The sequence below is a fragment of the Archocentrus centrarchus genome, chromosome 23 (genome assembly GCF_007364275.1).
Source record: "Archocentrus centrarchus isolate MPI-CPG fArcCen1 chromosome 23, fArcCen1, whole genome shotgun sequence".
Classification (NCBI taxonomy): domain Eukaryota; kingdom Metazoa; phylum Chordata; class Actinopteri; order Cichliformes; family Cichlidae; genus Archocentrus; species Archocentrus centrarchus.
The window spans coordinates 18,709,217-18,735,152 of NC_044368.1; the positions used below are offsets into that span (position 1 = coordinate 18,709,217).

A 25,936-nucleotide genomic window follows, 5' to 3' on the forward strand; every position below is an offset into this window, starting at 1 on the left:
GGGCACTCTGCAAGTTTCCTGCTGGCAGTATCAGAGTTTGGAATGCCACAAACTTAACAACCAACTGAGAAATAAATAAATAAATACAAGTAACAAGGATAGATTAGGGAAATCTGTGTATGTGAGGGGAAAAAATGGCTGATATATTGGAATATTAGATTTTTAAATCACCAGATATCAATATTGGTCTTAAAAATCCTGCATCTGTCGGTCTTCAAAAGAAATAAGGGAAGTTTTTTTGAAGACCTTTTTGCCCTTTATCACACGATCTTCAGACATTTGACCCGTGTAAAACTGATATAACAAAAAACAGGTAAACATCATCCACTGCCATCGGTGTCGGCGAATGAGGCCAGTATATTGGTGCTGATATATGAGGGCATCTCTAATATTTTGGCTTTTGTGGCTGTAGGTCATACTGCGTGTAAACAATTTAAAACCACTTTGACGTGTTGTTATCCGAGTGATCCATTCATTAATCAATAATGAAGATGGTCCGCTGCTGCAGCACGAGGACAAGAACCAGTGCTAAAAATAGCTGATTAACCTGCACCAGTTTTCTTTTGTGATTATTGTTTTTGTCACACAAAACTGGCTTTTTTCTATTTGGACATTAATCAAAAATCCGAGTCTATCACTGTAACTGGGACATGTAATAATAGAAATATTATTTGAGATGGCAAGGTCAGCCTGAAATAGCTCAAAGCAATGCACACTGTCCAGTAACTGACAGCGAGAAGTGATGTTTTTGTTTTGAGAGGGATGTATTGCTCATTACCGAGTCTGATGTCAGGGCACGATTGCCGAGTAATGATCCGGGTTTCAGTCTGAGAAGTTTTACCGTCAGAGCGAGAGAGGACGGCTCCCCCTCACCTCCAGCTCTGTCGCAAATCACTTTCTGTCGGTCCCAGTGGTCGCATTTTCGCAGACCCAGGCGGAGCTGTGTGAGGACACGGGCAGCTGAATTTTTAGACAAATGAATGTCAAGCCGAGGGAGAACGGCTCTCTGCCTCTGAGAGGAGGAAATAGAAGACTGAAAGATTATTGCTCGGCTTCCACAGGAAATTCCTGGTACATGCAGTTGCTGTGCAGGTCTCAGGGTGGCTGCGAGGTGAAAACAGGCTGGAGGGGGAAACGGCAAAAAATAAAAAATCCAAAACCCCCCCTTGAGCTTCATTTCCTCAAGAAACTTAGGTGAAATCATGCTTTGCAGGAAAGGAAACCAGTCAACAGAAAATGACCGCAAACTGGAAAACCTCATACCTTTAGCCTGCATTCAGTACGTGTTTTATACATTTGCAGAGCTCAGTGTCTTAAACCTCTGAGCATCTTGGTGAATACAGCTATGTTCATCATAGAAAGACATTCACAGTTTAATGTTACACAGTGTAAAGCAGTCACAGTATGCTCTAATGTTAGAGTCACAGAGTTCAAGCCTCTGAGAGAATTCTCATAATAGATAAATCCACACATTTGAGAAGCAGAAACTAGTGAGAAACTGGCGTCGTTGCTTGACAACTGACAGACAAATAGGACTGAGGAATTCTTAGAAGATGGTTTATGTGATGCAAAACCTTCAGTCTCACATTGACCTGTGCGCTGACTAACTATGGAAAGGACTTTCATGTTCAGAGGAAAAACTATAACTCTGCATCATAAGAGGATTCATTCTTTTCACTCCAGATTAGTCGAACAATGAAAATAATGTTCACATTTTGATTTATTAAGTAAGAATGAAACCTAGAAGTGAAACTTTAAAAAAAAAAAAGGTGCTGTTATGCTGGGCAATTTAAAGATGATGCTTTTAAAATCTGAAAAGCTGTCATTGTTCAAATGTGCGACATCTTTGACCGAGGAGAGTGATTACTGGATCCATGAAGAGTCACCTGAAAAACTTCCACAGATCAGTCAAGTTTGTCATGCAGTTAATCATCAAATAAAATTAGAAACTTATCAGTCAGAGTATATCAGTATATTGGTAAATAAAGTAAAATTGTCTGATGGCAATGGATTTTTTTTTTTTGCAAGATTGAGGAAATTGTGATTATTTTAAAAATAATTTTCTTCCATTTAACAGAAAACACAATTTTTGACGTGAATCCGACGCGGTTGTTTGCAGCCATGAGCTGAACTAGATTGTGGTTAATGTCTTGCCCATCAGTGCATTGCTTAGTTTAGGACTTTACCTCACTCCAGTGCAACACATGTCCTAAAGCATGCATGGCATTCTGGATATTTGGATGTCCAGAAAGCGACTTCACAGCCCAGCTGCCTTGAGCATCAGTTTTTCAGGCGCACATACTCCTCTGTGTACCAAGGCTAGCCGTTAGTGTGGGTGCACGGCGAGGTGAGGCGAGTCGGCGTGGTGCTGTTTGGGTTCAGGGCCGGTGCATCGCAGAGCTTTGTGAGCCATGCTTTGTGTCTCTGTGTCTATTCATAGCAGGAGAGGAGCTCTTTCAGTCCTTCCGCGAACCCGCTGCCAAACTCCACTTCCTCCCCCGTCCATGCTCCCGCCGCGAGGCCAGCCAGCCGAATGGAGGACGAGCCTGCCAGGCTGCCTGCGCACCTGCGTGAGTCACACTTTCTCACTCTCACTCTCTCTCTCACACACACACACACACACACACACACACACACACACACACACACACACACACACGATGACCAGTGACTCCTACATGCATCGATCAGCCGGTCATTTGAACAGGACAGATTGATTTTTTTCAGTGTTTTTGGCATCTTGCTCTCTAAATGTTTCCGTTTGCTCCTAAGTGGTGATCTGGGAAACCAGACCTGTAGTTGTTCTCATCATTTGTTCAAAAATCCCTTGTCAGTCAAGCTGTTTGTTTTTCCTGCTGACACAGTTTTAGCTCCTGCAGGTGATGGTACCAGAGAGTTCAAGTCAGCAAACAGGAGTAATGGACTATCAGAGTGAGAACATGAATAAATAAAAAATAGTTAAAGCTCATCGCGTCTGATCAGGGCGGCACACTCGCTATTATCACAGCGTGAGTGCTGAGCTAGTCATACTGTGCCTCTTAGCTGGGAGGCGTTGAAGCAGATCTGAGGTCAGGCTTTTAATCACACATGCTTCCAATCGACCAGAACTGACTGACCTGCTGCACTGGAATAAGTTATACAGCAGATAATACGGAGCAGAGAACATACAAGGGTTAGGGATTGTGTTTGAATTAAACCTGTTCAATACAAGAGGCGTTTACTTACATGTCTTCTGATCGCTGAATTAAAGAGGTTCTTAATGGTCCTTGAATGCAACATCAAAGTTATTAGTAACAATGTTTTCCTGGACCATAAATTGAGCTTATTTAAAGAAAGTTTTGTAACTTAACTCTGTTAGTGCTGCGCTTTTGTTAACACAGCCTCATTTGCTCTTCTGTAAGCTGGGGCAATGATGGCATTTGTCATAGTTTTGATTCTTTTAGGTGCAATAGCATAATCCAGTTAGTGCACCATCAAATTGGTCTTTTGGAAGGCATTTATATGTTTTGTATGCTTGTCTGTTCACAGATAGCAGAAAAGGGATAAATCAGAATTTTCCAAATCTGTAGAAGATTTTTGGTACCAGAGCTTCTCCTGCTTCTGTTTGTAGTCCAAGCAGTATTGACCAATTGTATTTGAGTGAGCTTTGGCTGCAAAAGAGAAAGGCATTGGCTGAAATGCAATCTAGATAACACTGTCTATAATCTGATGATAATTTAACTTTTTGTTCATTTCTTGGACTGTAAAGAAAACTGGAAGTCTTGTCCTGGATATCAGATATCTGTGAGTTAAACAGAAATCCCTGAAAGACCGCATGTAGACAGAGGTTACTGGAGCGGGGGGGGGGGGTGGGGGGGTGTTAAACATTATAAACCTGGACTACATCATCAGGTAGTAGCTGCAGCTGTGCAGGATACAGTCCTGAAACTGTGCTGTGTGTTGCTCAGGTGAACACAGGTCTGGTTTGGCTGATGCTGTGATTCCATCTTCAGGGTTCGTACGGGTGCTGGAAATCCTTGAAAATGCTTGAATTTTAATATTGTCCTTTCAAGGTTTGAAACGTGCTTGAATTTTGGATATAGTGCTTGAAAGTGCTTGAAATTGTAACCGCTTTTTTTTGTAAATAAAAATATAACTATCTGGTTGAACAGTTCGCTTATGAAACGGAGAAATAAAATGAGTCATAAAGTCTAAAATGAAAATTTCTCCGCATGGGTCTGGCCTGCCCGTCTGCATGTGATCTGTCAGTCTGTTTGTGACCACGCCCCTCCCCCGAAGACAGAGAGTGGCCGTTTTAATGAGTGTTCACTGGAAAACTGCAAACTCCAATTATGGATCAGACGAATATGGAATACTTTTAAGTCAAAAGTTACAAACATAATCCCCGCAAATAATGTCATTCCTCGCGAGTAAATTCAACAGCGTAGAACTCAGCGCATCCACGGAGGCGCTCTCGTTCACTTGTACACCACTGCGCCGTTCTGTGGTCTGCAGCGATATGGCCTCCGATCTGGCGGATCAATTCAAAGGCTTCATTGAATTTTCTAAAATAGGCCATCATCGATTCACAGAAAGACTCAATAACGATATTAGACAGGAATAAGCTGTGAGTGCGGCGCAGCAGGTGTGGAAAGCAGCCAAAACCGCCGAAGATAAATTCAACAAGGAAGCGGAAGTATTGTTCCAAAAAGCTGAATCAAAAATGTAAGCCGTACGCAGTAAACCGCAGAAAACCATGATGGATTTTATTCAGAAGGTATGTACATTAATTCTATATGTTCCTGGCGTGTTGTCATCTATGCTTATATTTGTACGCAATCTGGTGATTGGCGGCTGGCACTGCTGCCAAGTTTTGTGTAAGAAAACTCGCTGTTGGCTGTCTTAAAACTCGCCAAAGGACGAATCGAGGACCGGGGGTGGGGTTAGGTGTCCCCCTCGGTGCCGAAGAGAGGTCCGGGCGATGCCACAGCGTAGGAAGGGCCGCAGTATTGCTGTATGTACACAAAACACGGCGACAACGGAATTTTCATGTTTCCGGTGTTGTGCCAAAAAGTGATTTCCGATTTTATTTTTTATTTTTTTACTGTATTATCTTTCTTATATCGGTAAATAGACTGTGGCGCACAGGATTTATGAAGGGCTTATATATAAAATGAAGAAATGACTTGTTTTGCAAATATATTTATGACTGCATTACTGTATCAGCATTATAATCAGTCCAGTCGTTTTTGGCTACCCTTTATAGAACTATAATGTTACATTTGTTGCAATTTCTGCAGCCCTCTTGGCAGATCTCTCAGGAAAAAAGACATTTTTAATGTCAATGATAATTTTTACCTTCATTAATAAAGAATATATGAAAGGCACTTTGCCAAGAAGTGATTGCAGCTTCTACCTGTGACAGGAGTGTTGTTTCTCGCTCAGAATGACATAATATCATTCACGAGAGATGAGTTTGACACAGATGTTTCACAGATGTTAGGCCAAAAATTAATCTACAGCCATTTAAATACAACCAATAATTTTTGGGGGGGAAATACTGGAAATAATTTTTTTGGAACAACACGGCATATCTCTAAAACTCTTCAAAAGTCCCCGATGACACCGGGAAAAGTCACTAAATTTGATGCTGGTCACTTTTTGGACAAAAAAAAAAAGTCACTAGGGGGGGTCTGAAAAGTCCAAGTGATAAAGTCACTAAGTTGGCAACACTATCTGCCGGTGTTGCCAAAAATTGCAGCTTCTACCATGTGACAGGAGTGTTATTTATGACTCAAAATGAGTTGACATCATTCATGAGAGATAATATTCGAGATATGCTTGACAGACCATACGTCAGCAAGTAATTTACAACTATATAAATACCAGCAATCATTTTTTTGGAAAATACTGGAAATCATTTTTTGGCACAAGACCCGCTATTCAGATGATACAGTGGTATGCAGATGTTTGGCCACCCCTGATAATTGTCATGATTTTCCTTTATAAATCATTGGTTGTTCAGATCAGCAGTTTCAGTTAAATCTATCATACAGCAGATGAACACAGGGATATTTGAGAAGTGAAATAAAGTTTACAGGATTTACAGAAAGTCTTCAATAATTATTTAAACAAAATTAGGCAGGTGCATAAGTTTGGGCCCCCCAACAGAAAAATGACATCAATATTTAGTAGATCCTCCTTTTGCAGAAATAACAGCCTCTAAACTCTTCCTATAGCTTCCAATGAGAGTCTGGATTCTGGTTGAAGGTATTTTGGACCATTCTTCTTTCAGTCAGGTTTGATGGTTCCGAGCATGGACAGCCCGCTTTAAATCCCACCACAGATCTTCAATAATATTCAGGTCTGGGGACTGAGATGGCCGTTCCAGAACGTTGGACTTGTTCCTCTGCATGAACGCCTCAGTAGATTCTGAGCAGTGTTTAGGGTCATGGTCTTGTTGAAGTATCCAGCCCCGGTGCAGCTTCAACTCTGTCACTGATTCTTGAACATTGTTCTCAAGAATCTGCTGATATTGACTGGAATCCATGCGACCCTCAACTTTAACAAGATTCCCAGTACCTGCACTGGCCCCACAGCCCCACAGCATGATGGAACCACCACCAAATGTTACTGTGGGCACCAAGTGTTTGTCTTGGAGTGCTGTGTTCTTTTTCCACCATGCATACGCCCCTTGTTATGTCCAAATAACGCAGTTTAGTTTCATGAGTCCACAGCACCTTATTCCAAAATGAAGCTGGTTTGTCCAAATGTGCTTTAGCGACTCTGTTTGTGACGTGTGTGCAGAAAAGGCTTCTTCTACATTACTCTCCCATACAGCCTCTCCTTGTGCAAAGTGCGCTCAATAGTTGAATGATGCACAGTGACACCATCTGCAGCAACATGATGTTGTAGGTCTTTGGAGCTGCTCTGTGGGTTGACTATGACTGTTCTCACCATCCTTCTCCTCTGACTATCTGAGGTTTTTCTTGGCCTGCCACTTCAGGCCTTAACTAGAACTGTGCCTGTGGTCTTCCATTTCCTCACTATGTTCCTCACAGTGGAAACTGACAGCTGAAATCTCTGAGAGAGCTTTTTGGATCCTTCCCCTAAACCATGTACATTTTGCGTACATGCAGTGCAATACAATGTTTTAATGGATAGGCAAGAGTATATTTACTACCAAGATATCCAGAATTTTTCAACACCGGGATGTGTTTTTAATACTTCCTATTACATTAAAATACCACCAAACCAGGAGAAATTAAATGTCATGAAAAAATATGAACATTTTCTTTGTACACTTTTGGGCAGGGGGTCTGAAAAAGATTAAACTTTGGAAAATGTTGATAATTGTGAATGACCCCTTAATGTGCTGGAAAATCATGAAAATTGACCTTGGAAGTGCTTAAAAGGTGCTTGAATTTGATCCTGGAAAAGGTGTACGAACCCTGCATCTTAATTCGGTCTCTGGATGGCATTTATCAATACCTCAGAGTGGTGAGGAAAAGTTGCTTATGACACAAATAGAAAGTAGCTATGAAGAACATGCTGACATGAACACGTTGTGCAGTACCATGAATGACTCCGTTACAATCGTACAAAAAGAGAGCAGGATTCTAATATTTTCTTAAAATAAGCGTTTGCAGTTTTTCCATTTTTTTGTGAAGAAGACTATGCATTCATTGTGATACTTTTACAGTGATTGGGAAACACTAAATGTAAACATATTTGCGAGCTGTGAGCCAGGCGGCTTTTGTTTTGAAGCGCTGATTTTCGAGGTCATTTGGCTGTTTTAAATCAGAAGAAGCTAAACAGTGGAAATGCACCAAGGAAAACCTCTCCAGTCTTTGCTCACATCGATTGAAACCAGATGAAGAGCTTAGCTCTACCTTACATGGTCAGCATTGACACTACCTAGTCTTTCAAGAGCTAACTGAACAGAGAGGTGAAGGTGAGGAGCTGGCTCTGGGTGAGTCAGCAAAGGGAAAACTCTGATGAAATATATTTGGGAACAACATGAAGCAACTCGGTGACATTCGCAGCTCCACTGGACTTCACTTCTGTTGCATCTGCTCACTCATTGCTTACCCAATCATAGAGTAGGCGTGGTTGGAGCTGTGCCCAGAGATAGGCTAACAGTTCAAAGACTAACCCTGAATTGCTTCATTGGTGGGCACGTCAATATTTAACCAGCAATTTTTTTTTTTCTGTCTGCTGTGAGCTTCAGGACTCTTGGCGGGGCATTAGGCTGGGTGTCAGGCTGAGGCTGGATGAGATGCACAGGAAATTCCCTCAACCCACTTCCTCTTTTGCATTGTTGCAGAAAAAGGAAGAACGCTCAACAGGTCCGCTTTGAGTTTCCTGTCGAGTAAACTGATGGGTCACTTCACATCCGCAGACATGTGGAAGTCCCACTCGGTTTTAATCAGATGTCAAACACAGTTCCTCACTCAGGCTCGCACATCTGCAGGCCGTCTTTCATTTTTTCTTCTGCAGTGTTTAGTTTATGTCTGCTGCTACAGGGGATCCACTCTCCTCTTTCAGACAGCCAGCCACACGTCTTTTCACGGCTCACAAGGTCTAAAACACCTCTGCTCGTCCTTTCTCTTCCTTGCTATATAAACACACGTGCTGGAAAACAAGTCATCCATTAACCCCCGCACTCGGAGGGAGATTTATCCTGATGGTGGGGAGTGGGGGGGGTGAAGCGGGAAGAAAGAGTGAGAAGGAGGAGGAGGAGGAGAGCGCGGAGGAGGAGAGGGGAAAAAAGACAGAAAGAAAAAGAATGAGGGAGGAAATTGCAGTGTGGGCAGAAATCCGCCTTCTCCATTTCCTGGGGAGGAAGTGGATTAGATCGGGGAGAGTTGCAGCCTGCTCCTCACACTAAAGAATGCTACTGGGCTCATTTTTTAACCCTTTCAGTCAGACATGACTGCAGCACACTGCAAACTCTAATCCAGTGTGTTTAAACTGTTACCAAACACAGTATGTTAAAACATTATGCATGTCAGTGAATGAATTTTGTTCATTCTGAAGACATTTTTGGGCCAAAATCCTTCAACTCATGATAAAATAACAAGGCATAATATAAGGTTGAATAAATAGTTTGCCTGTTTTCTCCGGATACTCCTCCTACAGTCCAAAGACATGCGGTTAGTGGGTTTAGGTTAATTGCCTGCCTCTCGCCCTATGACAGCTGGGATAGGCTTCAACCCGCAACCCTGAACAGGATAAGCGGAAGTGAATGGATGGATGGAAGTTTGAGTATTGTAACATGGTGCTGGGCATGGACTCTCCCATTTAAAGACAGTCTCAAGTGGCTTTTAGAAGAACTGCAGTTTAGACCATATGGATAGTCTCTGACCAAGCGTGCTATAGTCATTTGTTTTCTTGCTGATAATTAGATGGGAAAGTCAGACCTCTCTCATATCTATCTCTTCAATACACAGCTTTGGCTAGCAGCTAGCAGCTAGTCAGGTTAACGTGGCCCACTCTCTAAACAGAGAGAAACAGACCTCGCAGTTTAAAAAAAAAAAATCCTCATATAAGCATTTCTACACCTCACTAATCACTGTGCTTCATCTTGTTTGTCTCAGTAACTTCCTGAAGTACGCAAAGATTGCCTGTTAATCACTTGCTGGCAACTTGATTCCTGGAAGTTATTATACCTAGCTAACTGCCCATAAAACCCAACTTGTTGTTTTACATTTTTTTGCCAGAGTGGATGTGAGTGAGCTTGAAGGTGCTGGTAGGTGCATTTGTTACTCACGGACAAAGATTTTTCTGACTTCTGTGTTCTGCTAAGTTAATTTTCTGCCTTTAGCGTTGAATGTAGGACATGAGAGTTATACTAATCTTTACTGTTAACTCATTCCTGACAAAGTGTTTACAAAAATGTTAAAATATTCCTTTTATGGTTCTTGTTGAGGGATTTTAGAGTTAAAATAACCAGTTTAGTCAGCTGTTAATTTCTGTCATTTTCCAAATACACATGCCAAATAATTGTGGCTTAACCTTATTGGTGATTGCCAAACCATGGTACTCTTCCTTTGAGTCCTGCCTCTCGCCCTATGGATATACACCATATGGAGAAAAGTGCTGGACCACACACAGTGATGCCATAGTTATCCTGAAAAAGTAATCTGATTACTGATTACTCATTTAAAAAATAACTTAGTTACTTTACTGATTACTTAATTTTAGTAGTAAGTAAGTTAGATTACAAGTTACTTTATTAGTTACATTCAACAGCTGCCGGCGTTGTGCCAAAAAGTGATTTCTGGTATTTGCCAGAAAATGATTGCCTGTATTTAAACGGCTGTAAATGACTTGTTGACCTATAATCTGTGAAACATGTGTCAAACATATCTCTCATGAATGATATCAGGTCATTTTGTGTGAGAAACAGCATTTCTATCACAAGGTAGAAGCTACAATCAGTTTTTGGCAAAGTAACTTTTATATATTCATTTTTTTTAATCAAGGTAAAAACTTGACATTGACATTAAAAATGTGTTTTTAAACAGAAATCTGGCTCAGAAGGCTGCAGAAATCCAACAAATATAACACCACAGCCCTATAAAGATATTTTAATGGCCAAAAAACACTGGATTGGTGGTTACATTTTACATGTAAGCCCTTCATAAATCATGCTGACTGCACTCTATTTATCAATATAAGCAAAGACATGACACATAAAAGCACACAAAAACATTGGAATCACTTTTTGGCACAACAACAGGCAACATCCCCTGACACCTCAACATAAAAATGACAACCATGAAACGAGGGTCAGCCATGTTTAAGGGCAGCATTTCCTCTACTACATACTACCCGACCAACTTCTTTAACTCTCCCCCCACTTACTGGTTTGTGCCGAAGTCCAGCTTTTGTTGTTTGGGTGCTGGGGGGCCTCCTGCATTAGCCACAGTTCTCAGCTTCGCCCCACCTGGTGGGACTCGCTCTGCAAGTGTGACTGCGCCGTGCTGCGACTCCAAATGTTTCTTCAAATTTGAAGTAGTGTTTTTGAGCCTAGATAGCACTCTGTCGCCAGCACAGAGTGCACAACTAACCTTGATATTGTCATCTTCAGCTGACACAAACTCAAAATAGTGCCTGTATTTGCAGCTAGAAAACGCGCATCTTTTAGTACGACTGCGAAGAAACATTTACATTTACATCCCGCTATGTAAGCCGGGGCTAGGTCAGCGGCAGCTTTGTGTACACGTGATTAATTTGCGGCGTGGACGGGGTGGAGTGTGTGGGTCACTTCATGGTTGAATTGCTGTGGTTGCTAAACTCTGCCACTTTGCTATAATACCACTTTGAGCTGATTGTGGAATATCTAGGAGGGAATAAATTTCATGAACTGACTTGCAGTTGCAATGCTTGAATTCATGCTCTTCGATGACTCATTCTTTCACAAAAATTTGTAAAGACAGACTGCATGGTTAAATGCTCAATTTTGTACATCTGTGGCAAAGGGACTGAAAACACCTGAATTCAAAGATTAAGAGGTGTGACCCAGGACGTTACTCATATAGTGCAAATAGCGGCATTAGTTAGACAAAAAAAAGTTTTACTGTGTCCATTTGAATTCTTATGTTTGGTCTTCTGGAGGAAGAGTGTAAAGTCCAGAATGCTTGTAACAAGTGTGAGTTAAGGCTCCTAGATTGTCATAAGGGGAAATTCTTTGTGTTATGATGTTAAAAACAATGAAACGTGTTCACTGCAGCCGCTCTCTATGCTTTTCATACTGTAGTTTTTCACGCTTCTCCTATTCCTGGTGAATTTCGCTTCCTTGTTCCAGCTCACTTGTCAACCAATCACCATTCGTCCGACATACAGTGTCATCCACGTTGAACGAAGTACGTTTGGGATTTGGGAGGACTGCAGAGGAGCATGTTTGAATCGGTTGAAAGCCCTTCACCAAAAGCAAAAGCGTATGCAAATGGACACAATCACAGTACCATAAATGAAGCTAAGAAATGTAAAAAATGCCAAAGTGCTGGAGTGTTAACTGGACAAGAAAGCAATCTCTTTATAGGTTAAATGATTTATAAGATAATTGTAGCTACAAATCACTGTTATTAATTGCAGGTTTATGTGTTACAGTTGCGTCGTTGAAGCACGTGTCAGTTAAATGCTTGGACTCTTATCTTGAGAAGACATGAATTGACTTTATCCCTTTTTTTGGCTTTAAAAAAAAATCCAGTCATTAAAGGAATAATGCGGCAGTATTAGTCTGCCAGCAGACAAATGTGCAGCTTTAAACAGCTAGCGGAGGAGTGCTGTCAACCATCCATGTCCTTTTGTTTTCTTTAGCTGTTTGTGTGACAAGACAAGTTGTACAAGAACACACACACACACACACACACACACACACACACACACACACACACACACACACACACACACACACACACACACACACACACACACACAATCGGTGCAGATGCTAACTGATGAACTAAATTTGTTCGGTTTTAATTCAATTGCAGCCCAGGCGGTATTGGCCAACATGGCGCCTACATACTCTGAGCATGACGCAAATGAGAGCTAGTCACTGAGATAACAGTGAATTATTTAAAGGTCTGCAACACAAGCCGATTGTGTATTTATTTTTTTTATTTTTTTTTACAGTAAACACTAAGTACAAAAGAACTCTGGCTGCGACAGTAGAAATATCTTCCCTGATGATTAAAAAAACAAAAAATCTATGTCCATGGAAACAAGACTGGCTGGTTTCCTCAGTGTGTGTGTGCGTGTGCGCGAGCGTGTGCGTATGTGTGCTCACAGCTGGGTTTGCGCTATGCATGCTTGTAAGAGTGGGTGGAAGAGTGTGAGTGAATCTTGTGTCTTTGTGCAAAGCTTGCCAGAGGTAGTGTAGGTGTATACTGTATATGTGTGTATGACTAAGTGTGTGTGTGTTTGTGTGTATTACCATGCATGACTGCAATCCCCCCACAAGCTTCCTTTGGTCTCGCTCTCTCATTTTGTGGTATATTACCCATTTTACTGTGGGGGGAATTGGTGTCACAAAGTGTGTGCGTGTGTGTTTGGTCTTTCTGAGGGGAAATTTCCTGCCCCTGGAAGCAGCTCTTGTCCTCAGGAATTTCCTGAGTGGGCAGACGGTGCTTCCTGAATAAATGTTGTTGTTGTTGTTGGTGTGTGTGTGTGTGTGTGTGTGTGTGTGTGTGTTTTAACTTCTCTCTTTTCTCTTCTGAAAGGGAAACTGTTTTCACATGCCAGTGAGCCCCCTTCTCTTCCTGTTCGCGACTTACTCTACATGGGGTTTCTAACAAGGGGATGGTGGGGTGTGCTTTCTTTATGCAAAGCATCATGAACACACAGACGTTTTACACACCGATTGTGTGCTGATTTCAGTCGCAATAGCTGAAATGACTCCCAAATGCACTTTCTCTGGATAAATGTCCCTCCGTGTGCTTTTATCAGTGCAGTTTGAGAGATATTTCCCGCCACACAGAACGTGATTTGTTTCTTTTGAAATCTTGAGCGTGACTGTGGCTAAACAGACCAGCTAAAGACCTTGGAGAGTAACATCAGTTTTTAAAAGGACACTGTCCAGATTTGGTATCCAAAAAAATGATAATACTATTGAAAGAGAATAGTTTATTTTTTCCTTTTTGACCTGGATCCTGCTTGGGTGGCAGTGGCGCAGTGGGCAGGTGCTCACCTTGCAACCGTCTGAGCGCATGCTGTCATTGTGTCCCTGGGCAAGACACTTAACCCACATTGCCTAAGTGTGAATGTGGTTGTGTGTTTGGTGGTGGTCGGAGGTACCGTAGGCGCAAATTGGCAGCCACGCCTCTGTCAGACTGCCCCAGGGCAGCTGTGGCTACATTAGTAGTTTACCACCAGCAGGTATGATTGAGATGTGAATGAATAGTGAATGAAACTGTAAAGCTGTCTTTGGGTGTCTAGAAAAGTGCTATATAAGACTAATGCCTTATTATTATTACTTTCATTACTAGCTAGGTAGCATTTTCTCTTAAGATAGTTGCTGTTAACTTATGACCACATGTGACTACTCTACAGGAACCTGTTCTTTATTATTTGATACTTTGCATTTATTCAATTTTAGAACAAAAAAAAAAAAGAAATATATAGTGTTAGGTCCGCTTCTAGTTAAGGCAAAGACTTCTTGCTGCCTTTAGTAATAATAACTCAGTCATCTAGTTATTTTTTGTCAAAGCCACTGGGAGCCACTGAGTTGGGCAAAAAAGCTGCAGGTTTGTGACCCCTGATTTAGATGCTTCTTCAGAGAAGTTCTCGTCCCCGGGGTCGTGCAGGCTTCAAGGCCGCTGTATTGGACCTTATAATGGCTCCTCATATAGTGGAGGGCCACTATTAACAGAACGTGGTTTGCAGGCCCCTAGGAACTCACCAAGGCTGCAGGGACTACTGTAGGTGTATTACAGTCTCCAAGACCATGGGTTGAGTCCATCAGTGGAATGAGAGTCTAACTGGAAGGGCAGCTGTTGAGCTGTTCTGTATGTACCACAAAGAAGAAGAGCATGCACACACCTACTTTCACAGTGAACACCTGCATGGACACACATGCGCTTTGCTGGAGGACAATAAACCAAGTTTTTTTTGTTTACTTGGTGTAGCATTGGCACAGGTCTCCAGCTTTTTAGGCTTTATGAGTACTTAGATACAAAAAACACTTCTTGAGCTTTGCAGTGTGAAAAAAAAAATATAGTAAGAAATGTCTCCAGATTAAATCAGTCGACATTAACAGTCCCACTAAATGTGATCTCTGAATTTATCCATATGCAGTTTATCTTTAACTGTGTCATTAGCGAAACCGACAAACTTAAAGCAAACGACTCTGAGGTTTTGCAAATAGACACTGTATCATTTTAAGAGAAAAAGGCACGATGAGATAGATGAGTCCTGCATTCCCGTTCTCCACGTGCAAAGAAGAACTAGAGTAAAGGGTGCTTACAAGGTGTGTACGTGTTTCAGGCAAGCAGAAGCCTTTTGATTTAGTTAACAAACACCTATGAAGCTCCTGCATTTTCCAAAAAAAAGAAAGAAAGAAAAGAAAAGAAAAGAACGAAGAGGGGAAGAAAAAAACTGGCTCCTGAACAAAAGGAAGAGTGGCAGTTGAAGCTGAATTCAGGAACTAACCTACAAGAGCCGGCTTGCTCCAGCGCTTAACAACAAACTATCAAAAACAGGCCATGTTACTTCCTGGCCATAAAAAGTTAAGTGTGATTGATGATCTGTTTTATGTTTGTTTTGACTGGATGAAGTCCAGTTTTGCTGGACGGGGACAGGCTTGTGCATGCCGGAGGAGGAAGCAGAGGATGAATATGAGAGGTGGTGGGGGTTGGTGAAAAGTAAAAGTGTGTGTGTGTGTGTGTGTGTGTGTGTGTGTGTGTGTTTGTATGGAGGTGGATTTTCCCTGCCGCACCCACCTGACAGGGAATTGATGTACAGCGCAGAAAATGAGGGGGAGATGCAGAGAGTGTGTGTGGAGTAACAGAGGAAATGTGTCGCTTATATCCACATGTCCCTGAGTCAGGGTGTCAGGAGGTCACAACTAACCCGCCTCCTCCTTCCTCCTTCCTCCTCCTCCTCCTCTGTCTGGAGAAAGAAAACCTTTTCTCCATTGAGATAGCAAGACCAATATCCGCCTACTTCTGCTTTGAGAGAAAAGACAAACATTTACTGAAGAACTGACTGACTAAGGAGCGCCGAGTTTGAGAGCAAAGTCCCAGCCTTACTGATGCAGTTGTATATTTCTTTTTGTTGTTTATTTCATTTTAGTTCATCCAGGTCAGGCCAAGCTGAAATTCTCAGTCTGAGATTTGTGTGCATCAGTTATCTCTTTTGTGTATTTGTGTGTATAGCTGGACTATTGAAAGTCTGGAGTTTCTGACAGAAAAGAATATCTGACCTGACTTTCAGATCCTAGTATGACTCAAAATATAGCACCCAAGCAATTTGGTTCCAGTTTTACAAATGAAGAGAAAGGAAGCAGTCCACTCCAAAATGTGATGACGCCCAAACATGACGGAACACATTCAGTCAGCAGCTGTTTGCAGATCGTTAGGAATGAATGCATCGAACTTCCAGAAAACCTTGGATGACTAAATCCAAACAGAAAACATCTTTAATTACTGCTCTCAGAATATTTATTTATTTATTTTTTTTGTGGGGACCAGGTCTGCAGCTACTCACACTCAGTTGTGGTCTTTAAAATGACTTTGGTGCATCAAGACGGTGTTAAAATGGCAATCAATCAATCAATCAATCAATCAGAGTCTATCTGCTATCAGAAAAAAACAGTTTCTGAAAGCTGAGAAATTCCGCTTCACATCCAACATAGGGTTGTTACAGTAATTGTCTGCAAACGGCGGGACATTTGAAACACATCGTGTCGGCATTAAAGGGTTGCTCTCTGGGCAACCAGCTGGTTGCCAAAAGTACTTGAAATCGGTTGCCAAATGAGAAAAATTCAGTGCAATCACTGGGCAACCACCGATTGATGATACACTGCCAAAGACACACAGGTTAGCACTAATATTGCAGTATTAGGTTTGCCAAACTAGTGTGCCAGTTCTACAGCAGTAAACTACAGCATATATAGTTACATACACCTGCTAGCTGTGTGGTTAACTTGTGAAAGATCCTAAAGTTAAAATCGGTATGCTAATTTCTTCTAAAATGTGTACTGGTTCAACCCGTGTTACTACTGCTGGAAGTTTATTACCATGACCAAGTAGTCAGTCATAGCCATGTTCAAGTAATCAAGCAATCATTCATTTTATGTGCTGTGTGCAGACCTGTGTTGTCTTATGGCACTCGGAGCAATTTTTGCAATAAATTTTATTTTAGGATTTTTTTTCTTTTTCCCCCAGTGACCACATATTTAAAATGTGGTTTTAATGAGCTTTCAGCATGTAGTTTGGTGGTAAGAGCTAACTGAGGAAGCCTGCTAACAAAATAACAGCCATTAATGACCAAATTATAATCCTTTAAAAGACAGTTTAAGTGGCACAGCTGTGGGACAGGGGTAACAATTTAAAGCATTTTTTTTTTTTTTAGCCAACAGGAGACAGTTGTTGAAGTTTTCAGCCAGGTAAGAAACTCATAAGCAGGACAGGCAGAGGCGTGAGCGCCGGTGAGACGTGTGCAGCTGATCTCTGATTCTGGACGGGACCTTTCAGCTTCGCAGCAGGACGGACCTCATTAACTCGTCTGGCTGAGAGGGGAAGTTGAGGGCTTCTGTACCGCAACAACGAAACAAGATACCAGTGATCTCATCCTCCTCTTCCCTTCATTCATCCCAAGCGCTCATGAGTTGCCTTGGCAACTCGTGAGCTCCGTGTGTGTATGTGTGCGTAGCGAACATTAGCGGGGGCCTGAGAAACCACTGAGTGAAAATTATGTGTCATCAGAGAGGATTAGGAGCCCACGGTTTAGTCAAGGGTTTGAGATCCTGCTGCTGTCGTGCTTGAGGGTTTTACTCAGTGCAAACGCACGCATACGCTCTCATGAAGACCGTTAACCTGAGGTGCAGTCGGCAAAGGCAGGCCAGTGACGGGGGGGGGGCTGGAATCGATTTTCTTCCCGCAACAAATCTGTAAAAGATTCTTTGACAGAAAACAACCAGAAAGGACAGATTTATCGTCTCCAGATAATGTGCCAAAGTGTCGAAGGATCAGAGTTTCAGGTTCAGAGGAGCTCTCTGTTTTCTCCTCGCACTTGCAGTCCATGCCATCCATTTTCCTTTCCACCTCTAAGTAAGCAAAGGATGTTTGTGTCTCACCGTTTCCCGTCATGTTTAGAATCGGTTCCTGTCTGCATCACACGGATATGAGATGCAGAACAAGATCCTGAAAATGCAACTTGAATGTGAATCAGAAATTATCTGTGTTGAAAAAACATCAAAGTGTTCTTTTGTCAACTCAGTAAGCATGAGAGAGAGAGAGAGAAACAATGGCTCGATCTGTATCTGGGAGAAACCGTTACTGTTGAAAAACATCTTAAATACAACTGCAATCGATTAATAAATCTCGATGTTTAGCTTGTATAAAATCCCTGCTGTGGTTATGTTAGTATTCAGTTTTGCATGTGAACTAGGATTCACGTTTTCATTTTCTTCTAAAATCATTTTGGTTTGGTCTCTGTACAGCTGTATTTGCTACAGTTAGAATACTTTGTGCCTTCTGTTTGATATACATACATCTTTCTGTATATGTACACAGGGATGCAGCTTCCAGTAGTTAACTGGCTCCATTTTATCTGATCCGTGATGATCAAATACCTCCAAGCCTGATTTCTTTTATAAATGCTGGGATGCTTTTTGATGCCTTGCGCTGACTGAAAATCAAAGCTGATCACAGTTTGTGGGCTTCTGCTCATCCTCTGCTTTTTAAGGATTGGTCGTAGGTTCTTGATCGGATTTGGATTCAGGGGAGCTTCCTGGCCATGGACCCAAATCTTAATTTGATGATCTCTGAGCCACTTAGTTATCACTTTAGCCTTTTGATACGGTGCTCCGTCATGCTGGAAAATGCAAAACACACACAGTTTGCAGCTTGCCACCAAATTGCTCCTGGATTGTTGGAAAGTGTTGGTCTTTGAGGACATACTTAGCCTGGCCATGACTGCACATCCTCAGAAATCAGTGCAAAGAAAAGTAGGACTTTAGGACTGAGTATGACGTCCTGCTCTGGGAGCTCCATCTCATTAACTGCTTAGTATCTGTTTCCTGTTTGCTTGGCTTGTTTAGTCCTCTTGTTTTTGCAGTTTTATCTGATCTGCCTCCTTCTTTTTTTTTGTCACCTCTCCACACACAATTCACTGCCGTTCTCTCTGCTCTTTCCTTTCAGTTTCCACTCTCCCTTTTTTTTTTTTTCTCTGTGTTGCTGCTGTCTGTTAATAAGCCTCCCAGCATTGCTCTCTAACCTTACCGCAGGAAGTTTCCTGTGCTGAAACGGAGCCCACGCTGGATTGCTTCCTGCCAAAGTGCGTTGTGGGACGCGTTTATTTGGGCCCCCCCTTCTTCCGTCTCCTCCTCCCTTCAGCTCCCCTTGCTGCTTCCTCCTTTGGGCTCTGTGCAGATGGCTGAGGCCGGCAGACCGGATCTCGGAGGGGTTTTGGCAGAGCAGCACCTCTCTCCGGCCCTGGAGAGAGCATACTGCAGCCATGACCTCATGACCCGGGCTTCACTGCTGTCTCACTGCTCTCACAAGCCAGCCATGAGAGATAAACTTACATCTGGTGTATGCAATGCGGATGGCAGCTTGATTTATTATTGATACAAAGTCTATGGCATAGTCATTTAGTAATATTCTAGTGGATCCTAGCTCTGTCTCTGTTATGCTGTCTAGCTAAATTCATACTAAGTAATTTGCATAAGCTGCAGTGGGAAGACATTATAGCATTTTAAGTCACAAGTTCAAAGGGTGGAAGTGACACATTTACATGCAGTGTGTCACACATACTTACGGTGATAGGAAATGTAGCCTCGCTAAGATTTCTACTGTGGCCCAAGAAGCCAGTCCTGGGAAAAAAACGCAAAGACTCAGTAAGTATAAGAAAATTTAGTTCCTTATCTTTCCACCACTAGTCACTGTGCTTGTGAAACACCTGTATCCCATTCCCTGACACTTTCTTAGGATGTCTGTTGACAAGCTGAGGGTCGGAGCTCGACAGGGCGTGAGGAGTGCTTCAGATAACCTCGGCCTTCCCGGGCCTTATCAACGGTGCTCGTGCCACTATCTGAATACAGAGGTCTACAAGGGAAGGGAAGAAATAGGAAGCTGACAATCTAGACAGGGTTTCATTTTATATTGATTGCTCTCTGTGAAAACTTCCTTTGTTTGACAGGCGTGGGGAGCTAAAGGGGGGGCAGGGGTGGCTGGCTGAAAGCGAGCTCTAGGTTCCTATTACTGGTGTGACAATGACATTGGCGGCCCAAGATAACAGCTGTCCAACTCCCGGAGGAAGTGTTTGAGGCCGGGCGATAAGTGAGATGTAAGAAATGAGTAGTTCTGCTCCGTGTGGGTGTCATGGATGTTCTGATCGGACAGGGTTGCAAGTCTGTTTGCGTTTGTGTGTTTCTATCCTTGTGAAAGAGAGGAGGAGGGGGAGGTGAGCCTGAGTCATACAGTAACTCATCGGGTTACACCAGGACCAGAAAATGATATGAGGTGGCAGGATCTGTGTCCACTGGAATAAATATGGGTCAGTTTGTAATGCTAATGTGTCCTGTTATGTGTGTTAAAAATAATCACAGAGGCTAAATCAGCCTTGGTGCTCAGAGGCTGCTGGTTAATTTACTGTGATAACATTTGATTGACTCTTAATTAAAAAGAGCTAGCTAATTTAATCAAAGCATACTGGCACCAGCTGCAAAAAGTCTATGTTGGTTGCTTATGCAGATGATTTGTAAATGAAATATTATTTTTCAGAAATTTTTAGAGTCTGAGTTTCCCTAAGACAGTCATCTATGTAGTTAGTGGCCATTAAAGGAACAACTTGTAGAACACTTTAACATTAGCTTAAGCTGCTGTGGTTGGTACTAGTGGTCAAGTTAGCCATATACCCCCTTATCTTTTTGTTTCCTATCTTTAACTCTGTCTGCTTAAGTCTGATGTCATTAGCCATTTCTAAAGCACTGCTGAGAGAATTTACGAGCTACTTGACATCTAAAAATGATATACCACGTTTTGATTGAAATACTTCTAAAAACCCCACAAAACTGTAGACCATTTCTATAACTTAAAGCTGATAAAGACTTGAGTAACTTATATAAAACCAAATAATTTATAGTTGGTCAGTAATAGTTATTTGACTGACTAGCTAGTGCATCATCTTTGCTAGGTGAATCCAAACTAAATGAACTTATATTTACTGTATTACTTATAGTGAAATTAAGAGTTTTTATGGGAAACATTTATACTAGAGACTATTCCAGTCAGATCAGTATGTATTCAGTAGATGTACCATTGTTAGCTTTGCATTTAGCAATGGTATTTGCTGCAAGTAGCTGAAAACATACAGCTGTACTGCTTTCTGGGTAAGCTAAATAAGTTTTCTTACCATATCATAAAAGACAGAAATCTTTATCTTTTCCTTTATGGTCTCAGTCGTAGTTTAACCGTTTTTTTTTTTTAGTTTATATCTAAGTTATGACCACAAGAATAGCTCTAAGCAGATGTTCAGCTTCAGTAAGGTTAGTGCTGCCCCCACACCAGTTAGGATGTTTATACAAATAATTCTGCACGACTTTCAAGTGAGACAGAACTTTTAGTTGGATATTTTAGATTTCCGGAGTCTTCTCTCATCTTTCTTCATTGCCTCTAAATGCTTGTTGGTTACCCGTGCAGATGTTTTACTCTCCTCTTCCCACGGCAGTGAAAGAAACATTTCAGAGTGCAAAGGAGGAGGAAGAAAAAGAAATAAAGATACTGTCATTCCCATTTCCTCTGCTCTCTTTTCCCTCCATGTGTCCTTGTCCTTTTATACAGAAACTAATAAACTGTCTGTCCTCTGATGTGCCTGTCTGGGGTTCAGAGAGCAAAGATCAGGACAGATCAGAACAGATCAAGTAAAATAAGTCTGACAGTCTTTCTGCTCTTCCCTTCTTACCTTTTTTCATGCCTGTGATTCATTCTGCATTCTCTCCCTTAACCTATCATCTTCTAATCTTTTATTCTAACCTCCTCTCCCTTTCTGATGGTCTCCTCCTTCATCTTTTTTTCTTTATCTTCACTGCCGTTCCCGTAATCACTCCCTCCTTTTGGCTTTTATCTCCACTTCCTCAATATCCTTTTTACTGCCTCTGCCTCCTTCCTTCCTCTCCCCCTCCTTCCCCTCCTCCTTTCCTCCCTACCCCTGCCTCCCCTTCCCCCCTCCTTTCCTTCCTGCCTTTCCTACTTTCTCCCCCCATCCCCCCACCACCATCACCACCACCACCCACATCCTTATGCTTCTTCTTCACTGAGCTCATCTTTATTTTCTTCCGTTCACCTCCATTTTACTGCTTCTTTACCTAATCCTGAGCTCTTCTTTTTCTTTCCACCTCCAGGTTTGCAGCCAGTCTTTTGGAGCAGGGACGATGTGGCCCAGTGGCTGCGTTGGGCCGAGAAGGAGTTTGCCCTGCGGCCGATCACCAGCGGCTCTTTCCAGATGAATGGCAAAGCCCTGCTGCTGCTTACCAAGGAGGACTTCCGCTACCGATCCCCTCACTCCGGTACTCCTCTTTGCACTTTTTTTTTTTCATTTTGAGGTGCTCGGAAAACTGGAGACATCGGTGAAATGTTTAAGAAATGAGTCACTTAAATAGATTCCATTAGATATTTTTGTGCTCCAACTAGAGCAGGACCCACAGTGGAAAACAAGGATTAGGAAGAAAGAGGGATCTTAGGTGATGGAAACACTGGACTTGGTGCAGAAAAATCATGAAAATATGCTTTTCTTAGTCCAAAAAAAAAAACCTGACACCTAGAATCACAAAATAAGAAAAGACTACAGATGAGGAAAATAGTGTACTAGTGCATAAATCATTACATCCTTTAAAAAAAAAATCACCTAAGAGGACACTTGAAGAACACGTCCTCTGCCAAGGCTAATGCCCTATTTCACACTGAAACTGAAGGGGGGTTGTTTCTTTGCCCTCCTGTTCCACGTCTCCCCCAAGTTTCACTAAATTCAGCCGGTTAATTTTTGCATAATCTTGCCAGCAAACACGCAGACAAGCAAAGCTCTCGCCTTGGCAAAGGAATAAAGTCAGCTGGAGCAGGGGATGAATGGTAGCACTGCGAGGTGACAGCGGAGGGAGGCAGCTGTTACAGCAAAGCTGCTGGAGGGGAGGAAGTAGGAGACGGTTGATCAGGAAGTACAAGGCAACCTCAACTGTCACCCTGGCAACGCCAGCGGCCAGGCGCATAAAAATAAAACAACAGTAAGTGTTTTCCCTCACAGAGCTGGAAATTTTACACAGTTCAGGGATGAAGTAAGCGACGTGTAATGTGGGTCAGGATGGAGCTGTATATTAATGAGTTTGGTTGTACCGTCCTCACTGTGTAAATTAAAATATTGATCAGTTCAGTGATTTCTAAATAGGTTGGTTTAAGTAACAGTATGCCCACATGTTCCCCTCCCTTTTTTTTTTTTTTTAAAGATATTGAATGTTGACAGTGAGTATGTTTATAGAGGTACGGGGACCAGCTGACAGCTGTTGCTAAGTTCGTATCAGGATGTTTCAACACTATGCAAAATTTTCACATCCTGTTGAGGAATCGAGGTCTGGGAAATATATGGAAAACATGATTCATCATCATCATCATCATTACGGGTTTTGCATTTTTCGCCTGTTCATTTTCTCATGCGACGCTGCGTTCGCGTCATAGAATGGTTTCGTGTTTCAGATGCACAGAAACACAAACGCACAGACTCAAAACGATAAGACCGATCGTACCTGTACGAACGGCTGTTCTGATCCTGCTCTCAGTGTGAACGTCAGTTTAGGGAACAGAGCACAATTTATGACTTGTGAAGTATCTATTTCCTCCTTTGCGTGACTGCGAGGGTGCTGTTCCCATCAGCCCCTGCTGTCTGCATATTTCTCTTTTGTAGAAGCTCTAAGAATAGAACATTAAAATAATAGTCAGTGTTTTCTTTCCTGGAATGTTGTAATCCATTACCACTGCAGTGACACGTTTAGACTTGAATACACTTAATGGGAAACCTGTAAAGCTAAAGAAAGCTCCAGGTTTCAGCTCTGTAAGACTGGAAGTATGGCTGGTGTGGTTGGGCAGTTGCTCGTTGGCTTTTTGTGATGGTTTTTGTTATTTTGTTTCATTGTTTAATGCTCTGCCTTCTTAAGAGTGAACTTAGTGAGTAATTAACTCGTAAAGTGCAGTTCAAACCACAGCGGCTGGACTCGGGCCATATTATTCTTGTTGCACTGATTTCCACCTTTCACAAAACAGGGCAGAGGCTGAATGAACACAGCAGTTTTTAGTGGGTGTCGTCCAATCAGGTGGCGCTGAAAAGCAAGGTTAGTTTGCTATAAACCATAAACTGCATGTGTAGTTGTGCACTCTTTGTTCAGTTAAGGCTGCAGGAGGAGGCGTCACTTATCTGAGTGTGTTTAGCTGCTTCAGCCTGTCAGATTCATTCTGTTAAAAACCCAGTTAAGCTCAGATAGGTGAGTCTCTGCCCCCACGCGTCGTTTCACACTTTCTTTAGTTTATTTGTATTTGTGATTCATAACTTACTGTTTGCAGGTTTCAGACAAAATGCAAAGCTCTGGTTTTAAACCAGTATATCAAACACAGTCAAAGCAAACACCAGGAAGCAGGAATTTTCCCCGCGGTGCAACACTGTGCCACAGGACCAGAAAGTGAGAACTGAAAGGGGTGTGTGTGTGTGTTTTTGTGCGTGCATGTTCACCATCACTTCCTTTATGAGAATCATTTCCTTGTTATGGTAAAAGTCTTTCACGGAGCCTTTGAGATAATGTGTGAAGGCATTCCTCGGCACATCTAACTGGTCATTTGTTAATGGTGTAAATATTTGGCCGCGGCAGGAGCGGAGCTGCTGCCGTTGGTGTTTGGGCGAGAAAAACAGCTGTAAATCACTCAGTGAACTTCCTGCTCAAGCTTTGTGCCTGGTGTTGCCACTGCTATATAACCACTTAAAGGAGGACACTGGGGTCATATAGAGCCATGGCTCATTTACTTGTGTCAACACGGTTCTTGTTATCTTCCTGACGTGTGTGTGCTGGAGGTGTTTAGATGGTTTGAACATTCTTGTTTAACAAATACAAGGATTTTTTTTTTTTTTTTAAACGAAAGGTGCTTCTCATTTCACTAAACTAACAACTGCACTCTAATGTTTTATCTACTCTGTAGAAGCAAAATACATCTGTGAGAGGAGCCTGACTGAGTAGAGTCACCTGATAGGGAACCTACAATTCTATACCCACTGGGTCATTGGGGTGAGGTGTTGAATATCGAAGAAAACGTTCTTTTCTAGGAACAAACGACTCTTCCGTTTCCAGGCTGCTGTATCCTAGAAGCACCTCTAAATCTCTTCCATTATTGCTCTAGTTCCACACTGCCTGGAAAAGCAAGGAGAAGAAGAAGAAGAAGGGGGAACTTGAGTTTATGATGCCAATGCTAATTTCAGCTATTATGCAGGCTACCAGGAGATGCATGGTAAACCTCTGACCTTTGCACGTCTGCAGGGGATGTCCTGTACGAGCTGCTGCAGCATATCCTGAAGCAGAGGAAGTCTCATGTGTTTTATCCGTCCGCTTACTTCCCTGGAAACTCCTTCCATTCGCTGCCTGAAAGCGCCGTGCAGCACCTGAAGCTCGAAGGTCAGTCCAGTAAACAGTTTTTTCCTGTTCCTGCATACAGCTCATGCATTTGAAAAAGTATAAAACATAATGCATTTCTATTAAAACAGCCTGCCCACAGTTTTTTTTCTCTGTTGGATTTTTTTTTTTTTTTTTTTTATAGTAAGCAAAATAATATATATATTGTATATAACAATGATCTTCTGGCACCCTTACAATACTTTAAGCTGCATAAAAAATGCCAAGAGTGGAAGTATAAAATATAGAAAGTGTTTTGAATGTCTTATAATGTGCATAAAGCATGACACATGTAACAATATAATGTAATTGGCAAACACAATTTTTGTTTCATACAGAAATACAAACTGTGTTAACATCAGTCTTCAAATTTAGCAGCTTCACTGTTGAGCTTTTCTTCTTTATGACAGCTGTTACTTTTATTGTGATATCTAAATATGTTCTTTTCCCAGAAACTGAAAATTATAAAAGTCAGTGTACTCAATGTATGTGTAGATTCACAGTAGCTGCAGTAGTATTTAACTATATATATATATATATATAAATTTCATATATATTCATATATCATTATTCATATATCATCAA

The 25,936-nt window shown here is 41.9% G+C and overlaps 1 protein-coding gene across 2 annotated transcripts in view; it reads left to right on the plus strand.

Moving 5' to 3' along the window:
* Nucleotides 1-25,936, plus strand: part of etv6 (ETS variant transcription factor 6) — a 32,661-nt gene that overhangs the window by 1,701 nt on the left and 5,024 nt on the right. Inside the window, exons 2-4 of one of the 2 annotated variants that reach the window (XM_030720591.1) lie at nt 2,441-2,570; nt 22,055-22,219; nt 25,220-25,354. In XM_030720591.1, the coding sequence (XP_030576451.1) occupies nt 2,441-2,570; nt 22,055-22,219; nt 25,220-25,354 (430 nt within the window). The remainder of the gene's footprint in view (nt 1-2,440; nt 2,571-22,054; nt 22,220-25,219; nt 25,355-25,936) is intronic. The other variant, XM_030720593.1, reaches the window with a different exon arrangement.